The sequence below is a fragment of the Cervus canadensis genome, chromosome 27 (genome assembly GCF_019320065.1).
Source record: "Cervus canadensis isolate Bull #8, Minnesota chromosome 27, ASM1932006v1, whole genome shotgun sequence".
Lineage (NCBI taxonomy): Eukaryota > Metazoa > Chordata > Mammalia > Artiodactyla > Cervidae > Cervus > Cervus canadensis.
Genome location: NC_057412.1, coordinates 13,847,676 through 13,868,873, shown reverse-complemented (window position 1 = coordinate 13,868,873; position 21,198 = coordinate 13,847,676). Strand labels below are relative to the sequence as shown.

Here is a 21,198-nt window from a genome sequence, read left to right as displayed (position 1 = left end):
TCAAAGAGAAAAATACAATTTATCCAAATGAAACAGACAGGAAAAAGACCTACTTATACTTGGAGCAGTCATGTGTCTTTTTCATGCTTCCAGTGAGTTGTGGCCAAAGAAGGCTCAGTACAGGGTCCTAATTTATCTCATTAGATAGAGCAAAGAAAGAATGTTCCCAAAATATTTTGTATTTCTTCAAATTGAGGTTTTTTTATTATAGAACATGTTATAGGGATTTACATAAAGATATACTATCAGGAGAGGATAATGCCTATTGTTAAATTTATTGAATATATACTATGTGTCAGGCACTTTTTAAACATCTCATGTAACATTATTGTACTGCTTCCTGTTGGATACTGCTTTTCAAAAATCCTTCATTCGTCTATAATTTGAACAAGATTTTTTGCCATACCACTTAGATACTGGTCACTAGCTACATCACTGATTGTAATAACATTTATCATATGTCTTGCACTGACCCTACACAAGCTTAAGTAATCCTAATCAGACCTAGGGGAAAGCAGCAAAAGTTCTGTATTGTGTATAAGCCAACCTGCACTGTGATAAATACTGCAAAATAATTACAGCAAAACCTCACTGGCTTTCAATAACGAAATCCATGGATTTGTGAGTGGTCTGCAACAGTATGCTCTAGATTTTAGTTTGGGTCTGATCTGCTCTGTATGTTTTAACAACTGACAAAAATAAAGGGACACATTCCATCTTGGTTATGTTGTTTAAAAATTTCCATGATAAAATGCATGATGCAAATTTAAAACAAAGACAGGAGGATGGTATAATGAAATCCCACTTTCTATTGCAGCTTCAATTGTTATCAATATTATGCCATTCCAATTATAGTATTTTTAGTATTGCACTTCATCTGTTTTCTAATTGGTTAAGTTTATGTTACAGAGAAAACATTTTAAAATCTGAATTTAAAAAACATTAAAACAAACCTCTCATTTATTCAAAGCCTTGTAATAAAGGAGTCGTCATTTTAGTTATTACATTACTTCCAGAGCAGTACAGTGTAAGCATGTGATATCAATGTTCACAAGTTAAGGTCAATTATGTACATAAACCATTGCAATACCTCTGGCCATCTTATAATAAATTGTTAAATAGGAAGGATTTCAATGTATAATGTGCCTCATTCTTTTAGATCTCCTTTCTATCTTTGCAGTGTTGTGTGCCCTGAAACTAAAATTTAGCTCAAATAAGATATAACTTTTATATTTTAATATCTTCTTGGCCTCTTTATCTCTTATTCATCTTTTAATAAGCAGTTGTTGTTACTTTGCTCTTTTCCATTATGAAGGATATACAGAAAAAATTGGAAAAAGCAATGATTATCAAAAACAGTAGTGACCATCTTGTTTTTCATAGTTGCTTAACCTTGAAGAAAGCAATGAAATTTTACATGGATTGATAGCTTGAATCTGTGGGATTTTCCTACTGGCTTTCTATACTAGCCCCACACTTATGGCTTGAATTCCCATGTCCTGAATTTTCTGAAAAATCTTGAGATGAAATACGCTGTTCTGTTATCTTTGGATTTGATAAAAGTAGCTATCTTGTCATTCAGAGTAAGCAATAGCATTGCCAGAGCATGATCAGCTATACTACAAACACATTTCTTTTACTCTAATTTATTTGCTTAGAACTCCAGTCACAATGAATAATCATAATAAGTAATAGTGATATAGAAATACAGTTGGGATAATTAATATAACTTTAAGTAACATATAAATTTTGGAAATGTGATGCATAATTATTAATACCCACAGATTTAAAGTCATTGAATAGTAACACAGAGCTTATGTCTGTATAAAACCAAGAAGGCCTATAACCAGTGAAGAAACTGTAAGTTAAGAAATTTTCCTGGACATATTACTCTTTATTTCATCAGTTTACAATCCTTAGAGGAAGGGTAAATGTACATAAGTTTATTTCATAATATGAAAATAGGAATAAAATTAGGAAGGTCAGATCAAGCCCAGAGGAAAGAGGCCTTAATGCTAAGAATAAATATAGGAATCCTATGATTTTGAGAAGTTTGCATAAATTAATTCCAATAACCTTTGAAAAGAGTCTGTTTCCTTTTTTATGCATTTAACAGTTATGTCTTGTTGCTACCTCTACATATTTGAAACTAAATTTAATTTACATTCAATAGAGATGCAATGGAATGCAATTTAAAATAATGCAAACAGAATATCTAATAAAAAATCCACCCCCCCAAAAAATCCAAACCATATAATGAGAAAAAATAATATGTAACCAAAAGGTGAAAACTTGCCTTGCGTCTGTGTATCTTGGGTTCTCCATGGGTTGGTTCTCTATCCGCCCCCAATGTCAGGGGATCCCATGTGCTGTCAGCCTTTTTTTCTACAGCTGCTGTGTTCTCTCAGGTTTTCCAGAAGCCTTCTGGTGGCATATTCTCTCTACAACACTGAATTCTCTCTACACCACTGCCTCTTTCACCATTTCCAGATTCCAGTCCACACTTCAGTGTATCAAGGAATATACCTCTGACTCTAACCCACCTCTTCGATAATATCCCCACAATGAACCTGTGGTATTTTTCAGTTTATTTGTATTTCATTTTTAAAACGATATCTGTCTTCTCATTTAAAGTTAAATTCTGCTAAGGGTGGAAGTTACTCTGTTTTGCTCAGCTTGTATCCCCTGTGCCTGGACACTTATTGTAAAACAATTGCACACATACAAAAAATATTGAGTAACTGACGTGAACCACCATTTCTCAAAAGGCTGAAAGCGTCAGTGACCCTAAAACCATTCAAAGGCATACATGTGAGGAAGAAGGAAGGGAATTCTGACCACCTCAGATGTATTGTTTGCTGCAAATGAATTCTAAATTTGACAATGAAGTCTAGTCAAGTAAAGCCACAAAGTAACCATGATATACGTTATGTAATTTCAAATGTACAACAGTTAAACGAAATGTTTATTTTGTACTAAACTCAAGATAATAGTTTTCACATAGATATTTGATTAAGAGATTAATGAAAGGACAATAAGTGCTATGAATAATCATTTTATAAAAATACTGAAATACCACACAAGCAAGCAGTTCTTAAGTTGACCTTCAGAAAGGCAGAAGATATATCAAGTCAAATTTCTGAGAGTGTCTTTTTGTAAAAGATTGAAAGAATAATGTACGGTCAGACACTTTACTTTCCAATCATCTTAATGCAGTGATAGAAACTGAAAATACTACATGAACAGCTAATACACCAATTAACCTGTCTCAGTCAAATATCTGATGTCTTAAATGAATCTTCTGTAGGTGGTGAATCAAAGCCAATATATAAATGAATTTTCTTTCAGAAATGGGTAATATATTTTTGTAGCACAGAGAGAAAGATGCCCTTTGGTATATGAAATAAGAAGAAATGACTTTGGTCTTCTAGTCAAATGCATATTGTGCATTATTACAGAGACAGTGCTAACTCTGAAAATGACTTATTTCTCAGGGAATCACACTCCTTCCAGAAATGGAACAAATTCTATTCTTCCTAAATTTCTGTTAATTTCAGCTATATTGTTGCTTATTGTAAAACAATTGCAAACATAGATAAAAATGTTGAGTAACTAAGTGACAGGATCCCCAGTTTTCTCTAAAGTGTCAATGATTCTAAAACAGTTTAACACACAAATGTGAGAAAGAAAAAAGATAGGGCATACTGGCTACCTTAGTATTTTAAATACTACCATTTTTACTAATATTAATAACATGCTAACTTACATGAATAGTTATCTACAAGTCAAAGCTATATCATTGATAACAGGTGATAACCAAAGGACTTGTTTATTTTAAAGGTGGGTAAATTTACTTTTTAATGTGCAGAAGGACAATATTTTCCCTAATGAAAGAAGGATGTTTTACATTATTAATAATGTATCTTATCTACATTCTAATAAATATATTAAGTACAAACTTTTTCATCCATAGTAAAGAATAGCTGAAGAATTGCATTTCCTTTATACAATTATATGTATATTTCAGTATGAGTTAATCTGCCTTATAAAAAATTAGCATGTATTGATTCTGTCCTAGATGCTAGTCCAGGTGACTTTCATATGAAGTGTCATTAAAATGTCTTGCATTTGTACAACTATAATATCAACCTGCAGGATAAAATCCAAAGTTTCAGAGAAGACCAGGAAAAAGCAATATGCACCAAGAAATGCATTGCTTTCGAAGAATATTATACACACACACACACACACACACAGAGTGGTCAATGAGGGATTATGAATATAAATTGATATTTGGCTAAGAAATGGAAAGAATGGTGGTAGAATTCTGCCATATAGATATGAAAGAGATAAAGGGGGAAAGATTAGAGGCAGATATGTGAAGGCTGCTTAAAGAAAGACAGCACAGGATATTCATTGCAGTACAAGTAGTTGAAATTAATTGGAACCTAAATTACTGATACCCAAATTGTAAGGTGTCCTTAAACAGAAAGATAATGCCATATGGAAGTCCATCAACATCAGGCTAAGGAGTTGGCGGAGGCGATATAATGTTATGTGTAATTATAGAAAATTACTGGTGGTGAAACCATCATAAAGTAGTTACAAGAAATAAAAGTTTGTTTTTTTTTAAAAGGCCTTATTCTTAGCTTCACAAAAAATAATTTCTGCAGCTGGAATGATTTTTTTTTGCCAAAGAAACATAGGAAATAACATAATGTTGTAGAATTTTGCAGAGTCAGGGAGGCTTTTTTGGTCACATTCTTCCTGAGTGTAATTGTTTTCTCTGAAATCGAGAGACGCCTGTCAATATCCTTCCAACTCAGCGGCACAACTGAAACTCTGAATGGAGAGGGAGAAAGATATGTCTAGGGGAACACAGTTCCTGAAAATTGGAAATGTAATGTCAAGCAAGATGATAAACTGAAATGTATCATTACTTAGAATATAAATAGATGAATAAAGGTTCAGCAACTGATCCAAGAGTGAGAACATAGTATAGCATGAGGCATGGGAAATAATTAGTATTAATATCATTCATGGAAAGAAAGATACCTGGGAGAGGGCAGGTGATGCTGGGTGGGTGTGATGCATTCATCTACACATGTTGGTTTGAGATCTGTATCAAATGGACTTTCCCTGCGTGTGATGTATCTTATTTCTGAAGCTCTTATTTTCCTCTCCTGAGGGAGAAAGAGTGACTAGAGATCTCGGTGTAGATGTGGTCAGGCTAAGAGTGCTCAAGTGAGATTGAATAAAAAAGCTCTAGAGTCCAGGCCAGAATACAGAGACCTCAAGGAAGCAAGGAGGCTATTATCAAATCCAAAACAAAGGAGGCTGCAACAAAAACTGGGAGAAAAATCAGGATCATGTGGGTGTCCTGAAAGTCAAGGGAAGTCAGCACAGAAGAAAGGAAGGCAAGTTCAATAGAATTTAGCAATGAATGGTGGAGGTGGTTTAGTTGCTAAGTCATGTCCGACTTGTGTGACCCCATGGACTGTAGGCTGCCAGCCTCTTCTGTCCCTGGGGATTCTCCAGGCAAGAAAACTGGAATGGGTTGCCATGGCCTTCTCCAGGGGATCTTCCCAACCTAGAGATTGAACCCAAGTCTCCTGCACCACAGACATACTTTACCAAATGAGCTACCAGGAATTAACAATGAATAGAGGTGCAATAAAGGCCAAAGGATGTTGTTTTAGTTATGAAACAGCAGTTAGTTACCTTGTATAACAATTGGCCATTTTACTTTGGCCAATTATTCATTCTTTCTGATTTTTAACTTCTGTGAATACTTGCATTTTGTTTTCTTTCAATTAAGTAAATGGGTTTAGCAGCTGAACATCTTAAAAATTGGCAGAATAGAATGCCCTTCAGATTGAAAACTTCAACTTACTATTTCTTTAGCAATACTTGGAAAGTGGGGAACATATTTTTGACCAAGAAATTTTGGTCTAAGTTGCATCCCTAATATGCTTTTGCTTATTTCTTTATTTGTTAAGACCATTCCTCAAGTAATAAATTGTCAATAATTAATGGGATTATTTAATGATTGCATTCATATATAGAAGTAAAAAAACAAAAAAAGTAACCATATTGTACCCCAATCAACTTGTTTGAAAAGGCCTTTATGATAGTCCAGTGAGGGACTTCCTTGATGATCCAGTGATTAAGAAGCAGGCTTTCACTTGTGTGTCTCTGGGTTTGATCCCCAGTGGAGGAAATAAGATCCCACAAGCCATGCAAAAGCATAGTCTTTTGATATTAAGAAAAATTATTAAACATCATTTTAATAATGCAAAGTATACACATATATTGAAATTTATTTGAATCTGTCATATATAAAATTATACAACCATTATACTGTGTATAATAACATACATATTTCAATTAAATTAATGACATACAATATCCTATTGAACACTAAAATGTTAAATATTAAAAAGAATCAATTTGATAATGGTAGAACAGATGTCTTCAATGAGTTATGAAGTGTTAAAAGTCCACTGTATATCTTGATAGTACAAAGTAAAATTGAATGAATAAACTACCTCTGTTTTAATATGTGTGCTATTAAGATATTTACATGATTTAAGAAGACAATTCTGGATATGCTAATTGTGTTGCACACAATAATTCTTATTTGAAATACAATCTATAGACTATAGGATTATAAGTAATTCCTTGACTTGAGTCGTAGTTGTGGAGTATGTGAATAATCATTTCCATGTGGTTTCCAATGACTTCCTTTTAATAGTGTATCTGTGATGCATATGGTACCAGTTCGGCTTATAAGCAATACTGTTGCATTCATTCAAAAATGAAAACTATAAATTCCTCTTAAATTCTTTAACTGTTTACATCTTGGTACATTCTGCATATGTGGTGAAATAAGAAACTAACGTACGGCAGAGGTATTTTTGCTGGTAAGCTGTAGCCAGAGTTAAATAGGCATTGTTGTCATTTTGCTGTTTGCAAAGAACACAGCGGGAAGCCAACAACAAAATCCTTGCACCACCTGGAAGGTCCCTAGCAGAACATACTAGCTTTATAAAAAGCAAGTGAACATCTGAAAAGCAAAGAGCATGCTAAATAAAAAAGGTTGATAAAACATGTTTTTATTATATGCACGTCAGTGTCCCTGTAAGCAAGTGGGCACCTAAAATGGATAAGCTAAAACCAGTGAAGTATAAATATGGAAACAGTGCTCTTTTGAAATAAAAAACTGAATACAGTTAAGAGTGTGTTTTCAACTGTTATGTCAATGATAAATGCAATGTATTTCATCATCACTTTACACAAAATAAGCATGAAATCTTCCTTTTTCCCCGAATCAATGTAAACAGAGCCCAGACGGACGTATCGAAGTCAAAGGGCAGCATGGAAGTTCATCACTGCACATTAAAGATGTGGACTTGTCAGATTCAGGGAGATACGACTGTGAAGCAGCAAGTAGAATTGGAGGGCACCAAAAGAGCATGTACCTTGATATTGAATGTAAGTTATTTTCATTTTTTCAGTTGTGTATTAAGACAACATTTTTCTTCTTTGAAAAACATGAAATTTTGTAGGAAAATCAAAACACAGAGGTAGTTCATGTTGCAGTATTTGATGCATAACATTAGAAGGAATGTAGCCAAAGTCAGTTATTAGAGACATCTAGTGGAGGTTATGGGAGATTTCACAATATAGATTTGACTGTATTTAATAGTCTTAATACTGCTTACCCTAAAAATTGCAACTTTTTAATAGAACGTTTAGCCTAAATCACAATGTAAACAGAACTATATTAGTTATCAGTAATTGATCAACATCTCCTTAGATTTTTATCTGTTTATTCCTAATATTATTGGTCCTGTGTTTCATGTATTAGTGAGAATTTCATTTCTCATTCAAGTTTTGTTGAATTATTTCACATCCTCATAAATTATTGAATAATATTTAAAATACAGTATTTAGGATACTCTGTTTTACAAGGACTGATTGTGAACCAAATTCAAGTTGTTTTTGATTACAGGTGCAGTCCTTTTTTGCTTTAAAAAGCTTACATATTAGTTTATTCAGCTTTTTCTGGAATTGTTCTCTAAGCAGTACTTTAACTGCATCCCACAAATAGTGGTTTATTGTGTTTCTCTTGGCTGTCAGTTGAAAATAATTTATATTTTTGTAGATTGTTTCATCATTGATCAATTTTATTTGTGAGGATATGTTTAGCCTTCAGATATTTAGCATTTCCCTCGATATTTTACTGTTACTAATTTCTAATTTAATTCAGTTTTGCTTCAAAAATATTCTCTATATGGTTTTGATTATTGTTGTATTTTTTGAAGTTTGTTTAATGTCCCAGCATATGATCTGTCTAGTGAATACATAATATGTACTTGAAACACATATATGTTCTTTATATCTTCCATGTATTCACCAAATCTGTTTTGTTCTATTAGAGTGATGGTTGTTAAAATCCTCTACCATAGTTGTGAACTTTTTTCTCTCTCTCTTTAATTCTGTTTATTTTTGCATTTTGTTTATTTTGAGGCCCAGTGACACAATATACATTTATAGTCTGTATCTTCTCTTAGTGTCTTGTTGTTGATATAACCAGTGAACATGAATTCACTTGCTGTAAACAATACCATGTATTATTTTAAACTCTTAATATCAGAGGTAAGAAATGATTCTTACTGGGATAAAATCAAGTGTTTGTAGGGTTGTGTTTCTTTGTGGAGGCTCTACAGTTTCTAGAATATGCCCACATTTCTTAACTTGCAGTCTCCTTCCATCTTCAAAGCCGGTAATGGTACAATGAGTCTCACATCACATCACTACATTGATTCTGCTTCCTTCCTCACATTTTCTCTATCTTTGACTTGCCTGCCATTTCATTGGACCCACATTGGATAATCCTGGATAATCTTCTCAACCCAGCATCCTTAATTTAGTCACAGCTGCAAAGTTCCTTGGCCCATGTAAATTAATGTGCTCAAAGGTTCGGGATGTACTTCATCTTTGGTGAATCATTTTTCTGTCTCTAATGTATGTCTTCCTCATGAATGATTCATTTTCTCCACTAATCCCTGACTAGATGTGTTTTGTCTGATGTACGAATAGCTATTCAGGCTCTCTCAGAGTTAATAATCTGACACTTTATATTAAATGTAAAAGCTTTGCAACAATACAGATACCTTTACAAGTGCTCCACACTGATCTTTTAAAAATTTTTTGATGTCATATGTATTACATCCATATTCATCTTAATTAGACTCTCACCAGAAATTATGATGTTTTGTTTTAATGAATTATAGCTATATTAAGGAACTTGAAAGGGAAAAACATTATTTACTCATGGTTTTATCATTTCTTTTTTGTCTTCTTCCATCCTTACAGACCCAGATTTTCCTCTGATATTATTGTCCTCCAGTCTAAGGATTTTTCTTTTCCATTTATTGTAGAGCATGACTGTTGGGGATATCATCTATTATTTTTTATTATTATCATTTTCATCTGAAAATGTTCTCCCTCTGTATCATTCCTGATGATTTTTTTTCCCTTGGAAGGAATTCTGGGTTGTCATTTCTTTAAAGATGAGGTTCCTCTGTCTTCTCATCTCCTTGGATTCTGATGATAAATCCATGGCAGTTTGATTTATTTATCCCTTGTATGCAATGTGTCATTTTTCTAAAGCTGATTTCAATTTATTTTCTTCATCTCTGTTGCTTATAATTTTGACTAGGATATGTCCAGGTGTGATTTTCTTTGTGTTTATCCTGTTGGGGGTATACTGAATTTCTTGAATCTGTAAATTTATGTTTGTCAATATATTTGACAGTTTTTAATCTATAAATATTTATTCTGTTCTAATCTCTTTCTCATCTCTAGGACTTTTAACTACAAACATATAGACTTTTTGACTCAAAGATCTCTGAGACACTGTTCAGTGTTATGAATCTTATGTTTCACTATTCTTTATATTAGACAATATCTGTTGTTTGATTTCAAGTTAACTGATTCTCTGCTGATAATCTCCTTACTGCTACTGAGTCCATTCAGTTAAGCTTTTGTTTTATTTAAGATATTAACTTTTTTAGCTCTAAATTTCTATTTATTTTTCTATTTTGTATTTTTTGTTTTTCTGCTGAGATTTCCTATATATACCTTTATTCTGTATATGTTTTTGTTTATCACATTCAACATAGTTAAATTCAGTTCAGTTCAGTTCAGTCGCTCAGTCATGTCCGACTCTTTGCGACCCCATGAATCGCAGCACACCAGGCCTCCCTGTCCATCACCAACTCCTGGAGTTTACTCAAACTCATGTCTGTCGAATCAGTGATGCCATCCAGCCATCTCATCCTCTGTCGTCCCCTTCTCCTCCTGCCCCCAATCCCTCCCAGCATCAGAGTCTTTTCTAATGTGTCAACTCTTTGCATCAGGTGGCCAAAGTACTGGAGTTTCAGCTTCAGCATCAGTCCTTCCAATGAACACCCAGGACTGATCTCCTTTAGGATGGACTGGTTGGGTCTCCATGCAGTCCAAGGGACTCTCAAGAGTCTTCTCCAACACCACAGTTCAAAAGCATCAATTCTTTGGCGCTCAGCTTTCTTCACAGTCCAACTCTCACATCCATATATGACCAGTGGAAAAACCATATCGTTGACTAGATGGACCTTTGCTGGCAAAGTAATGTCTCTGCTTTTTAATATGCTGTCTAGGTTGGTTATAACTTTCCTTCCAAGGTTAAATTAGCTGCTCTAAAATCCATATTTAATATTTGTAACATTTGAGGTATCTTGGAATGTGCATATGTTGATTGTATTTTCCCTTTAGAATTGTTCATATTCTCCTGGTTCATGGAATGTTGAGAAAGATTGCATTGTGTCATGGATACTATAAATATTATCCTGTGCAGACTCTGGGTCTCAACAACCATCTGGAAAAAAGTATTTTAAGTAGATAATAATCCCTGAGTTCTGTGTTGTCTCCTGTAATCAGTTATTCAAATATCAGTTGATTTCTTAATGTCTTTGCTATGCATTTTGTATCTGTTCTAAGTATGTAGAGTTCAGAGTTTAGGCTGAGTATTCTGTGGTTTTATACCCAGAATCATGGCATCTCCTTCTCAGACTCTTGTCTGGGGTAATCCCCACACTATCCAACCTGTATTGGCTTCTTTCCAGAGTACCTCTATATTTCTGGATGTGTTTTATGTCCAGAATCACTTTGAAACTCCTTATCTAGCACCTTCCCTCTAGACATAGCAATGAGGCTGGGAAAAAAAAAAAACGAAAACAAGGAAACTAGTTTTCATTCCCCTCCACAACCCCAATTTTGTTTTGCTCCCCCTACAGAAGCATTAAGGTAGTGCTGTTGCTATTTTGTTTGATTTGTGCTATTTCCAGTCTTTTTAATTATCACCAGTAGGGAAGTTGGGCTATCATAGGCATGCTCTGCAAGCAATTTTAATTTGTTTCCTCCACTCATTTTTTTTTTTTTAATAATCATATTGGCTGAACTGGTAAAGAATCCGCCTGCATTGCGGGAGAACTGGGTTCAATCCCTGGGTGGGGAAGATCCCCTGCAGAAGAGAATGGCAACCCACTCCAGTATTCTTGCCTGGAGAGAGAATTCTATGGAGAGGAGCCTGGCAGGGCTACAGTCCATGGGATCACAGAGTGGAACATGACTGAGCAACACACACACACACACACACACACACACACACACACACACACAGAGCTTTAAATAAACCATTACCCTGATCAAAAGATTGATTGCAAAGACCTAAGAAGGAGTTAAGTTCTTTTTTCTCCTTCAGTATATCAATCTTCTATGTTGTCAATTTTATTTAATTTGACATTTTTATCTATACTCATATGAAATCTACCTGCAAAGTATAGTAAGTTCTAGGTATGTGAATTATTTCAAATTCTAAATTGTGAGATGGGGTCTAGTGGTTTGGAACACCATGACCTTGGGTCAGTACCTGGTCAGGGAACTGAGATTCAGTAAGCTCTATGCTGTGTCTTAAATAAATGAATGGCTTTAGCTGAGGTTTGGAGTTAGATATTCAGATTTTTAATGGTATCTTTTACCTCCAAGGGCTTCCCAGGTGGTGCTAGTGGTAAAGAACCCACCTTCCAATGCAGGAGACATAAGAGATGGGTTCTATCCCTGGGTCAGGAAGATCCCCTGGAGAAGGAAATGGCAACCCACTCAAGTATTCTTGTCTGGGGAATCCCAGTGTCAGAGGAGCCTGGCAAGGGAATAATTCTTCTGATTAAGGCTGAATTTCATGTAAAGCAAATGAAAATATTTATAAACACACTATCAAACTTGAGTCATTCATTCTGTTGACATATTTCCTTTTTCTCAGTCTCTAAATGAGAGGTCTTTTGCTTGTGGATTTAACATACACATCCTGTGTCTAAGCTGGGGCCTCTTGTTTTCTTCCCATGATGAGTCTCTTCTAAATATCTGTTACATATGAATTGAGAATCTCTGGAAGTCTAGCTTCCTCTTTGATTAAACCAGATTCTTATAGTATTTCTTTATATGCGTTACTCAAAATACTCTATTTTTCACAATCAAATTTATTCATTAATTCCACAATGTTGAAAGTCCAGCTCACTTTTGAAATTTTATGATACATTTAAGAATGAATTTTAGCTTCATAGCAAGACATAAATGTGCCCGTGTATGTGCCCAACCTTTACTCTGTGGCAGGCATATGAGATTATTACCTTCTAGGTACTTAGTATAATTTATTAAAACTGAACCCTGAAAAAAAGTTTTAAAATGGATGACTATTATGGTGACAATTTATTTATGGTTAGTTATATATTTAAAATTTATTTATGGTTAGTTATATTCTAGTAGGGGCTTTAGAAGTGGCACTAGTTTTAAGAACCTGCCTGCCACTTCAGGAGACTGAATGAGATGTAAAAGAGATGCAGGTTCAATCCCTGGGTCGGGAAGATCCCCTGGAGGAGAGCATGGCAACCCACTCCAGTATTCTTGCCTGGAGAATCCCCTGGACAGAGGAGCCTCACAGGCCACAGTCCATAGGATCTCAAGGAGTCAGACATGACTGAAGTAACTTAGCAAACACACATATTCTAGTAAAAGATAAGTGTATACTTAGATAGAAAATAAAATAATTATTCATCTTAATGTCACTGCTAAAATTCATATGTTTTTCATGTAGCAGGAACACTGTAAATGCCATTCATCTATGTTGTGGTTCGGTTGCTAAGTTATGTCAGACTCTTTGTGACCCCATGGACTGCAGCACACCAGGCTCCTCTGTCTTCCTCTGCTTCCTGGAGTTTGTTCAATTTCATGTCGATTGAGTCAGTGATGCTATCTAATCATTTCATCCTCTGCCACCCCCTTCTCTTTTTGCCTTCAATCTTTCTCAGTGTCAGGGTCTTTTCCAGTGAGTTGGCTGTTTGCATCAGGTGGCCAAATAACTGAAGTTTCAACTTCAGCATGAGTCCTTCCAGTGGATATTCAGAATGATTTCCTTTAGAATTGACTGATTTGATCTCCTTGCTTTCTGAGGAACTCTCAAGAATCTTCTCGAACAACACAGTTCAAAAGCATGAATTCTTTAGCGCTCAGCCTTCTTTATGGTTCAACACACACATCCATACATGACTACTGGCAAAAGCATAGCTTTGACTATATGGACCTTTATCGGCAAAGTGATGTCTCTGCTTTTCAAAATTCTGTCTAGATTTGTCATAGGTTTCCTTCCAAGGAGCAAGCATCTTTTAATTTCATGGGTGCAGTCACTATCTGCAGTGATTTTGAAGCCCAAGAAAATAAAATCTGTCACTGCTTCCACCTTTTCCCCTTCCATTTGTCATGAAGTGATGGGACAGGATGCCATGATCTTAGTTTTTTTCACCCTCATCAAGAAGCTCCTTAATATATTTCAGTGGAATGTAGTGGCATCAGAAGTTATTCATGTGAATAAATATTTACATTTTAGAAATGATAAGAATATTTTCATTCTCTATCTTTGACTCAAAACAATATAAAATTATAAACATTACAAAGAAATTATACATTGTCACAAACATTTTACCAAAATAGTCTTTACTATGTAATTCAAGAAACTAAATTGTAATATTGTAAGAATGAGTGGGAAAGAATTGAGCCATTTATAATTTGATACCAACCACATTTGTTACAGTAATACTAAACTTAGAAGGTGTTTAAAAGATTACATCTTTTTTGTTGTTGCTCAAAACCTCTTTTATGTTTCAGTTTAAGCAGACTCCTTGGCATCCTGCCAGTTCACTTTCAATATTCCAAAGGCATTACCCTTTCTAAGAAGCAGGAGTTGAACTAGAGTTCCAATTTATAAAACACAGGAGATAACAGGCGTGTGATATGTAGTTGAACGCAATAAGCACCGATTACATAGCATGTTTGATTACAATTAGAGTATCATTAAGTTTTGTGACTAGGTACTCATTACTTATTATCTATTAATTAGATTTAATTATTTTGTGTGACAAATTTAATTTAACAGTTACATGGTAACAATGCCTGTTACAAAATATTGAATTTTTCATTTGCATTTTTTTCTCATTGAGCTCTCTGCACCTGCTTTTATTTCTTGTTAGAGATAATAGCAATATTTAAATGCATTTTCTCCTGTATAAAAGGGGTTAGCTATATCAGAAAACTCTTAAGGATATAGAGAGATTAATTCATCTTTTAATACAGATTCATGTTACTTCCATACATATTCCATTTATTGTATCACACAATTATTTCCTCAAGATTTGGAATCACTCAAAATAACTAATTCTGGTAGCATTCTCTGCTACATGTACTGGATGAGGTGGGTAAGGTGTGACCATGATTTTAACATTTAAAAGTAGTATCTCAATAAGCAAATAGAAATTAGAAAAGCTCCTTGTTCATAGCAGACAGGCATTTTATATCTGTGATTAAAATCTTGTCTTATGAACCTACCTTATGCACTCACCATAATACATTTAAATTGTTCAAACTTTAAAAAAGATGGCTCACTTATAGAAGTAATTTGGTTCTAATACCAGCAGTTACTTAGATTTTATATCCAACATGATACTTTCAGTGACAACACCTGAAAGAAATATAAAGTTTATGTCTACAGCCAGAAGATAAGAAAATAAGAAGAGAAAGAAAGGTGAAAAGATCATTTTACTGCTCATCTGTATTTTTTAACCCAGACTTTACATGAAGCCTCTGTGAAAACTTGAAAGATCTAGCATTCTTCATGTGTACACATACTATAACTTACTCTCATTTTATCACATTTGTGTCTATTTCTGACAGATATAATTGATGCAGATTAAATCTTGTGAAAATGTACTTTATAGATTATGATGATGAAAAGTTGTTCAGGAATTTTAGGAAATATTTAACCCTTGAAAAGATACATCTTAGATATGAGTAACTATCAACAAACAGATGAAATAATCATTTTGTGTAACTACTGGATTTATCACTACCTCTTGGCACTTACTTAATTTCCCAGAAATATCAAACCCAAGCTTCAATTCACCAAATGTTTCTGCCCTTCCTCTGGAATGAAGACCTTGTCTCAGTGATCCCAGTTCTCCCTGGTACAGTGAATGTCCTAGCTTGTGCAGCTATAATGAAATATCTTAGGCTGGGTGGCTTTAACGTAACCTTTTATTTCTCATGATCTGGAGGCTGGAAAGCCAGTATCAGGATGCCATAATGTTTAAGTTCCTGGTGAGTGCTCTTTTGAAGGTTATCATCACATGGCCTTTCCTTCATATAGAAAAAGAGACACTTCCTCTCTCTTCATCTTTCTTTAAGGGCATTAACCCCATGATGAGGGTTCTATTCTTATGACTTCATCTAAAATTAATTACTTGCAAAAACCCCACCTCCAAGCCCTATTACATGGAGGATTAGGGATCAATGTGTCAATTTGGAGGGGACACAAAATCCATTCATAAGAATGAACTTTCTGTGTTTGACAGAGAAAACCACATCACAGATAGAACTTTACAGGACTAGGCTGCACATTAAGGTCACATCTTTCCAATCCTTCACTGGTATCACTGAGTTTTGTCATCTTGAAGATCCTGAAAAATATGCCAAGACCTTGTGGTAGACTGCTTACAGCCTGTCTGAGTCTGTTTGAGCTGCTGTAATAAAGTACCGTAAACTGGGTGACTTATGAAAAACAGAAATCAGTTTCTCACAATTCCGGAGACTGGAAATCCGAGATCAGGGAGCCAGCATGGTTAGGTTCTGGTGAGGACCTTTTCCAATTACAGACCACTGTCTTCTGGTTCTATCTTCCTATTATGTAGAGTAGAATCTGAGGAAAAAGCTCTGTCCTAACTCCTTGGGGCATGGATCTGGCTCATAGGAGCTACATCCTATAAACTTATCTATTCCTAATCACCTCTCCAAAGCCACACCTCCTGATCCCATCACATTGGAACAGTGAATTTTATGGGAACACTGACCTTCAGTCCATAACAATGCTTCCCCTTCCTCTCCTCCTTCTTAGGATGTGGAGTTAGTAGGTTTGTCTTCTTGGATTTATTATCTGATTCCTTAGTCTAGAATAGCATGACCATCAAACGTTAAGGTACCTAATTCTTGAAAAAGACCAGCCCAACAATTTGAATCTAATCAGTCATAATTCTGTGGCCATAAAGACATAAATCTGAATTTTGGGGTTGAATTTCAGTGGAGCAAAGGCAAGAACAAGCTTTTGTTTTAATACTGTCCAGGTATGGTTGATATTAAGCCAGCTCACAGTATGTGATGGTGTGAACTTGATAGCAATTTTTCTTTTTAATATATTGGACTTTGCTAAAATAATATTTACAGTCATAGTAACATGAGCTATTTTTAGATTTTAATGGATCCACTGGGTCTAATCCTGGGACATTGGTCAAGTGATTTAAATTACCAAAGCTTCAGTGTTTTGGTGTGTAAAGCGGAAGAATTGGCTCTAAATATATTATTTTATTAATTGTTGTTGTTTAGTTGCTAGGCATGTCTGTCCCTTTTGAGACCCCGTGGACGGTAGCTGGCCAGGCTCATCTGTCCATGGGAGTTCCCAGGGAAGAATCTTAGAGTGGATTGCCATTTCCTTCCTCCAGGGTATCTTCCCAACCTAATGATTGAACCCAGATCTCCTGCCTAATCAGGTGGGTTCTGTACCACTGAGCCACCAAGGAACCCTGAGTTTAAGCATACTAAGGTTCAAATTTTAGTTACATTCTTTCATTCAATAATATTTATCCAGGCATGTACTATACACCAAGCACTTTTACAGGTGTTGAGAATGTAGAATTATAATAAACAAAAACAATAGACTCTATGGGCCTTACATTGAAATGAAATGTAATGAATGGTTTTCATTGCAATGAAATAATGGTTTTCATTGCAATGAAAACCAATGATGAACAAAACAAAGTAGCAAAATATATGAGAATCAATGAAAATGGCTCAGGGGAAGAAAAAATAAATAAAGCCATGCGGTTAGATACATCATCAGCTAATGTCACAATACATATACATAGTAAACACTCCAAAACTCAGTGACAGGAATTAATACTTCTCTTGCTCAACTGGAACCAGCTGAACCTGAATAGGGAGCTCTACTGCAAGCACTGACACTTAACTCCATGTTAGGGGTCCAGTAACACCTGAAACCAGACTTAAGAGGTGGCAACTACAGGGAGGAAATATACCATGGAGATGGCAGAAGCACAAGAGTGCAACTCAATAAAGAAAGCAAATTTCAAGCATTTACTCCTCTCACATTGTAAAAGTCATGTGGTTAATCCTAATTAACATCCATCCAGCAGGGAAATGCACTCCTGTTATACCTGGAGGGCTTCCGGAGAGAATACTGGCTGAGTAAAACAAGCTATATCAGGGGTTCATGCCTATGAGTGAAATTTCAGGTAGTTAATTTTAAAACAATATTTCAATTTTGAGAATAGGTATGTTAACACATTTCTCTTAAGTTGTTTTAGACCTGCTTATGTTATCACCACATATGGAATAAGAAAAACCAACATACTTTACAATAGGTTGTTTTAAAGACATTAAAGAAGGAAATAATATTTGTATATCTTCATTTAAGAAACATCATAATAATTACTTGGTTTCATAATAATTATTGTGTAACACTAGAAGCAGTGTGTTAACATTGTTTTTCAAAGATGTGAAGACTGAAAGAGCACAAAATATTGCAAAATATCTAGGAAGCTGGGATCTACTTATGTGAAACTGCTTAGAAAACATGACATAATTTAATGCACATATAGTTAAATATGTATCACAGAGATTATACAACTGAGCAGTAATAGAGAAAAAAAATCCTCCTAGAAAAGTGAAATTATCATGGTATCTTAAAGAAGTGGAACCGAGAATCAGATAATAATGATTCAGTACCTATATAATTTTAAAACCTATATTGCTCATTTGACTTATTCTATTTATTCAAATAAGCCCCTTTATTTTGTGGGATATATTTATATGGTCATCTGCAGTAAAATGTCATCTCTCCTTTAGTGATGTCGCTCGGTCCTGTCTGACTCTTTGTGACCCCATGGACTGTAGCCTACCATGCTCCTCCATCCATGGGATTTCCTAGGCAAGAGTCCTGGAGTGGGTTGCCATTTCCTTCTCCAGAGGATCTTCCCAACCCAGGGATCAAACCTGGATCGCTCACATTGTAGGCAGGCACTTTACCATTTGAGCCACCAGGGGATCATACATGCTCTCTTTTAGTATTGCTGTCAAACTGTTTCTGCCCCTGTGATGAAGATGAAGACTTAGTGAGAGTAAATAACCTCTTTAAATGATTATTTTTAGCACTATAGTTATCTAAAAATACTTCATAAACAGAATTTCAAAGAGTTCTTGTTAACATACAAATATTAACAATTCAGTGACAATCCTCTTTGTTTAGGGACATCTTGTTTTCTTGGGCCTACTAAAATATCTTTTGACATCCAATTCCATTAAGTTCAGTTGAGAACATGTGTCCGACTCAGCAACCCCATGGACTACAGCAGGCCAGGCCTCCCTGTCCATCACCAACTCCCAGAATTTACTCAAACTCATGTCCATTGAGTTGATGCTATCCAACTGTCGCGTCCTCTGTTGTACCCTTCTCCTCCTGCCCTCAATCTTTCCCAGCAACAGGGTCTTTTCAAATGAGTCAGTTCTTCACATCAGGTGGCCAAAAATTGGAGATTCAGCTTCAACATCAGTCTTTCCAATGATTATTCAGGACTGATATCCTTTAGGGTGGACTGGTTGGATCTCCTTGCAGTCCAAGGAACTCTCAAGAGGCTTCTCCAACACCACAGTTCAAAACCATCAATTCTTCGGTGCTCAGCTTTCTTTATAGTCCAACCCACATCCATATATGACCACTGGAAAAACCATAGCCTGGACTAGATGGACCTTTTTTGGCAAAGTAATGTCTCTGTTTTATAACATGCTATCTAGTTTGATCAGAACTTTTCTTCCAAGGAGTAAGCATCTTTTAATTTCATGGCTGCAGTCACCATCTGCAGTGATTTTAGAGGCCCCAAAAAATAAAGTCAGCCGCTGTTTCCACTGTTTCCCCATCTATTTGCCATTGAGTGATAGAACCGGAGGCCATGATCTTAGTTTTCTGAATGTTGAGTTTTAAACCATTTTTTCCACTCTCCTTTCACTATCATCAAGAGGCTCTTTAGTTCTTCTTCGCTTTCTGCCATAAGGGTGGTGTCATCTGCATATCTGAGGTTATTGATATTTCTCCCGGCAATCTTGATTCCAGCTTGTGCTTCATCCAGCCCAGGGTTTCTCATGATGTACTCTGCATAGAAGTTAAATAAGCAGTGTGACAATATACAGCCTTGATGTAGTCCTTTTCTTATTTGGAACCAGTCTGTTGTTCCATGTCCAGTTCTAACTGTTGCTTCCTGACCTGCATACAGGTTTCTCACGAGGCATTTCAGGTGGTCCTATATTCCCATCTCTTTCAGAATTTTCCACCACTTATTGTGATCCACACAGTCAAAGGCTTTGGTGTAGTCAATAAATCAGAAATTGATGTTTTTCTGGAACTCTCTTGATTTTTCGATATCCAGTAGCTGTTGGCATTTTTATCTCTGTTTCTCTGCCTTATCTAAAAGCAGCTTGAACATCTGGAAATTCATGGTTCATGTACTCCAGAAGCCTGTCTTGGAGAATTTTGAGCATTACTTTACTACCAGGTGAGGTGAGTGCAATTGTGTGGTAGTTTGAGTATTCTTTGGCATTGCCTTTCTTTGGGATTGGAATGAAAACTGACCTTTTCCAGTCCTGTGGCCACTGCTGCGTTTTCCAAATTTTGACATATCAAGTGCAGCACTTTCAGAGCATTATTTTTTAGGCTTAGATTGCATTACCGTGATATTGAATATTTTGCCTTGGAAACGAACAGAGATCATTCTGTAGTTTTCGAAATTGCATCCAAGTCATGCATTGAACTGAACTGAATGCATTTTGAACTCTTTTGCTACTATGATGGCTGCTCCATTTCTTCTGAGGGATTCTTGCCCACAATAATAGATATGGTAGTAGATATAATAGTCATCCGAGTTAAATTCACCCATTGCAGTCCATTTTAGATCTCTGATTCCTAAAATGTTGATATTCACTCTTGCCATCTCCTGTTTGACCAATTCCAATTTGCCTTGATTCATGGACCTAACATTCCAGGTTCCTATGAAATATTACTCTTTACAGCATCAGACCTGGCTTCCATCACCAGTCACATCCACAACTGGGTGTTGGTTTTGCTTTGGCTCCATCCCTTCATTCTTTCTGGAGCTATTTCTCCATTTCTCTCCAGTAGCATATCGGGCACCTACTGACCTGGGGAGTTCACCTTTCAGTGTCCTATCTTTTTGCCTTTTTTTTTTACTGTTCATGGGGTTCTCAAGGCAAGAATACTGAAGTGGTTTGCCATTCCCTTCTCCAGTGGACCACGTTTTGTCATATCTCTCCACTGTGACCCTTCCGTCTTGGGTGGCCCTACATGGCATGGCAATAGTTTCTTTAAGTTAGACAAGGCTGTGGTCCATGTAATTACATTGGTTAGTTTTCTGTGATTGTGGTTTTCAGTCTGTCTGCCCTCTGATGGAGATTTTTAGTCTGTCTGCC

At 35.6% G+C, this 21,198-nt stretch overlaps 1 protein-coding gene across 2 annotated transcripts in view; it reads left to right on the top strand.

Moving 5' to 3' along the window:
* The window catches only part of NCAM2 (neural cell adhesion molecule 2), a 523,627-nt gene that overhangs the window by 386,064 nt on the left and 116,365 nt on the right, over positions 1 to 21,198 (top strand). For both annotated transcript variants that reach the window (XM_043448692.1, XM_043448693.1), the window contains exon 9: positions 7,344 to 7,494. In XM_043448692.1, coding sequence (XP_043304627.1) covers positions 7,344 to 7,494 — 151 coding nt within the window. The remainder of the gene's footprint in view (positions 1 to 7,343; positions 7,495 to 21,198) is intronic.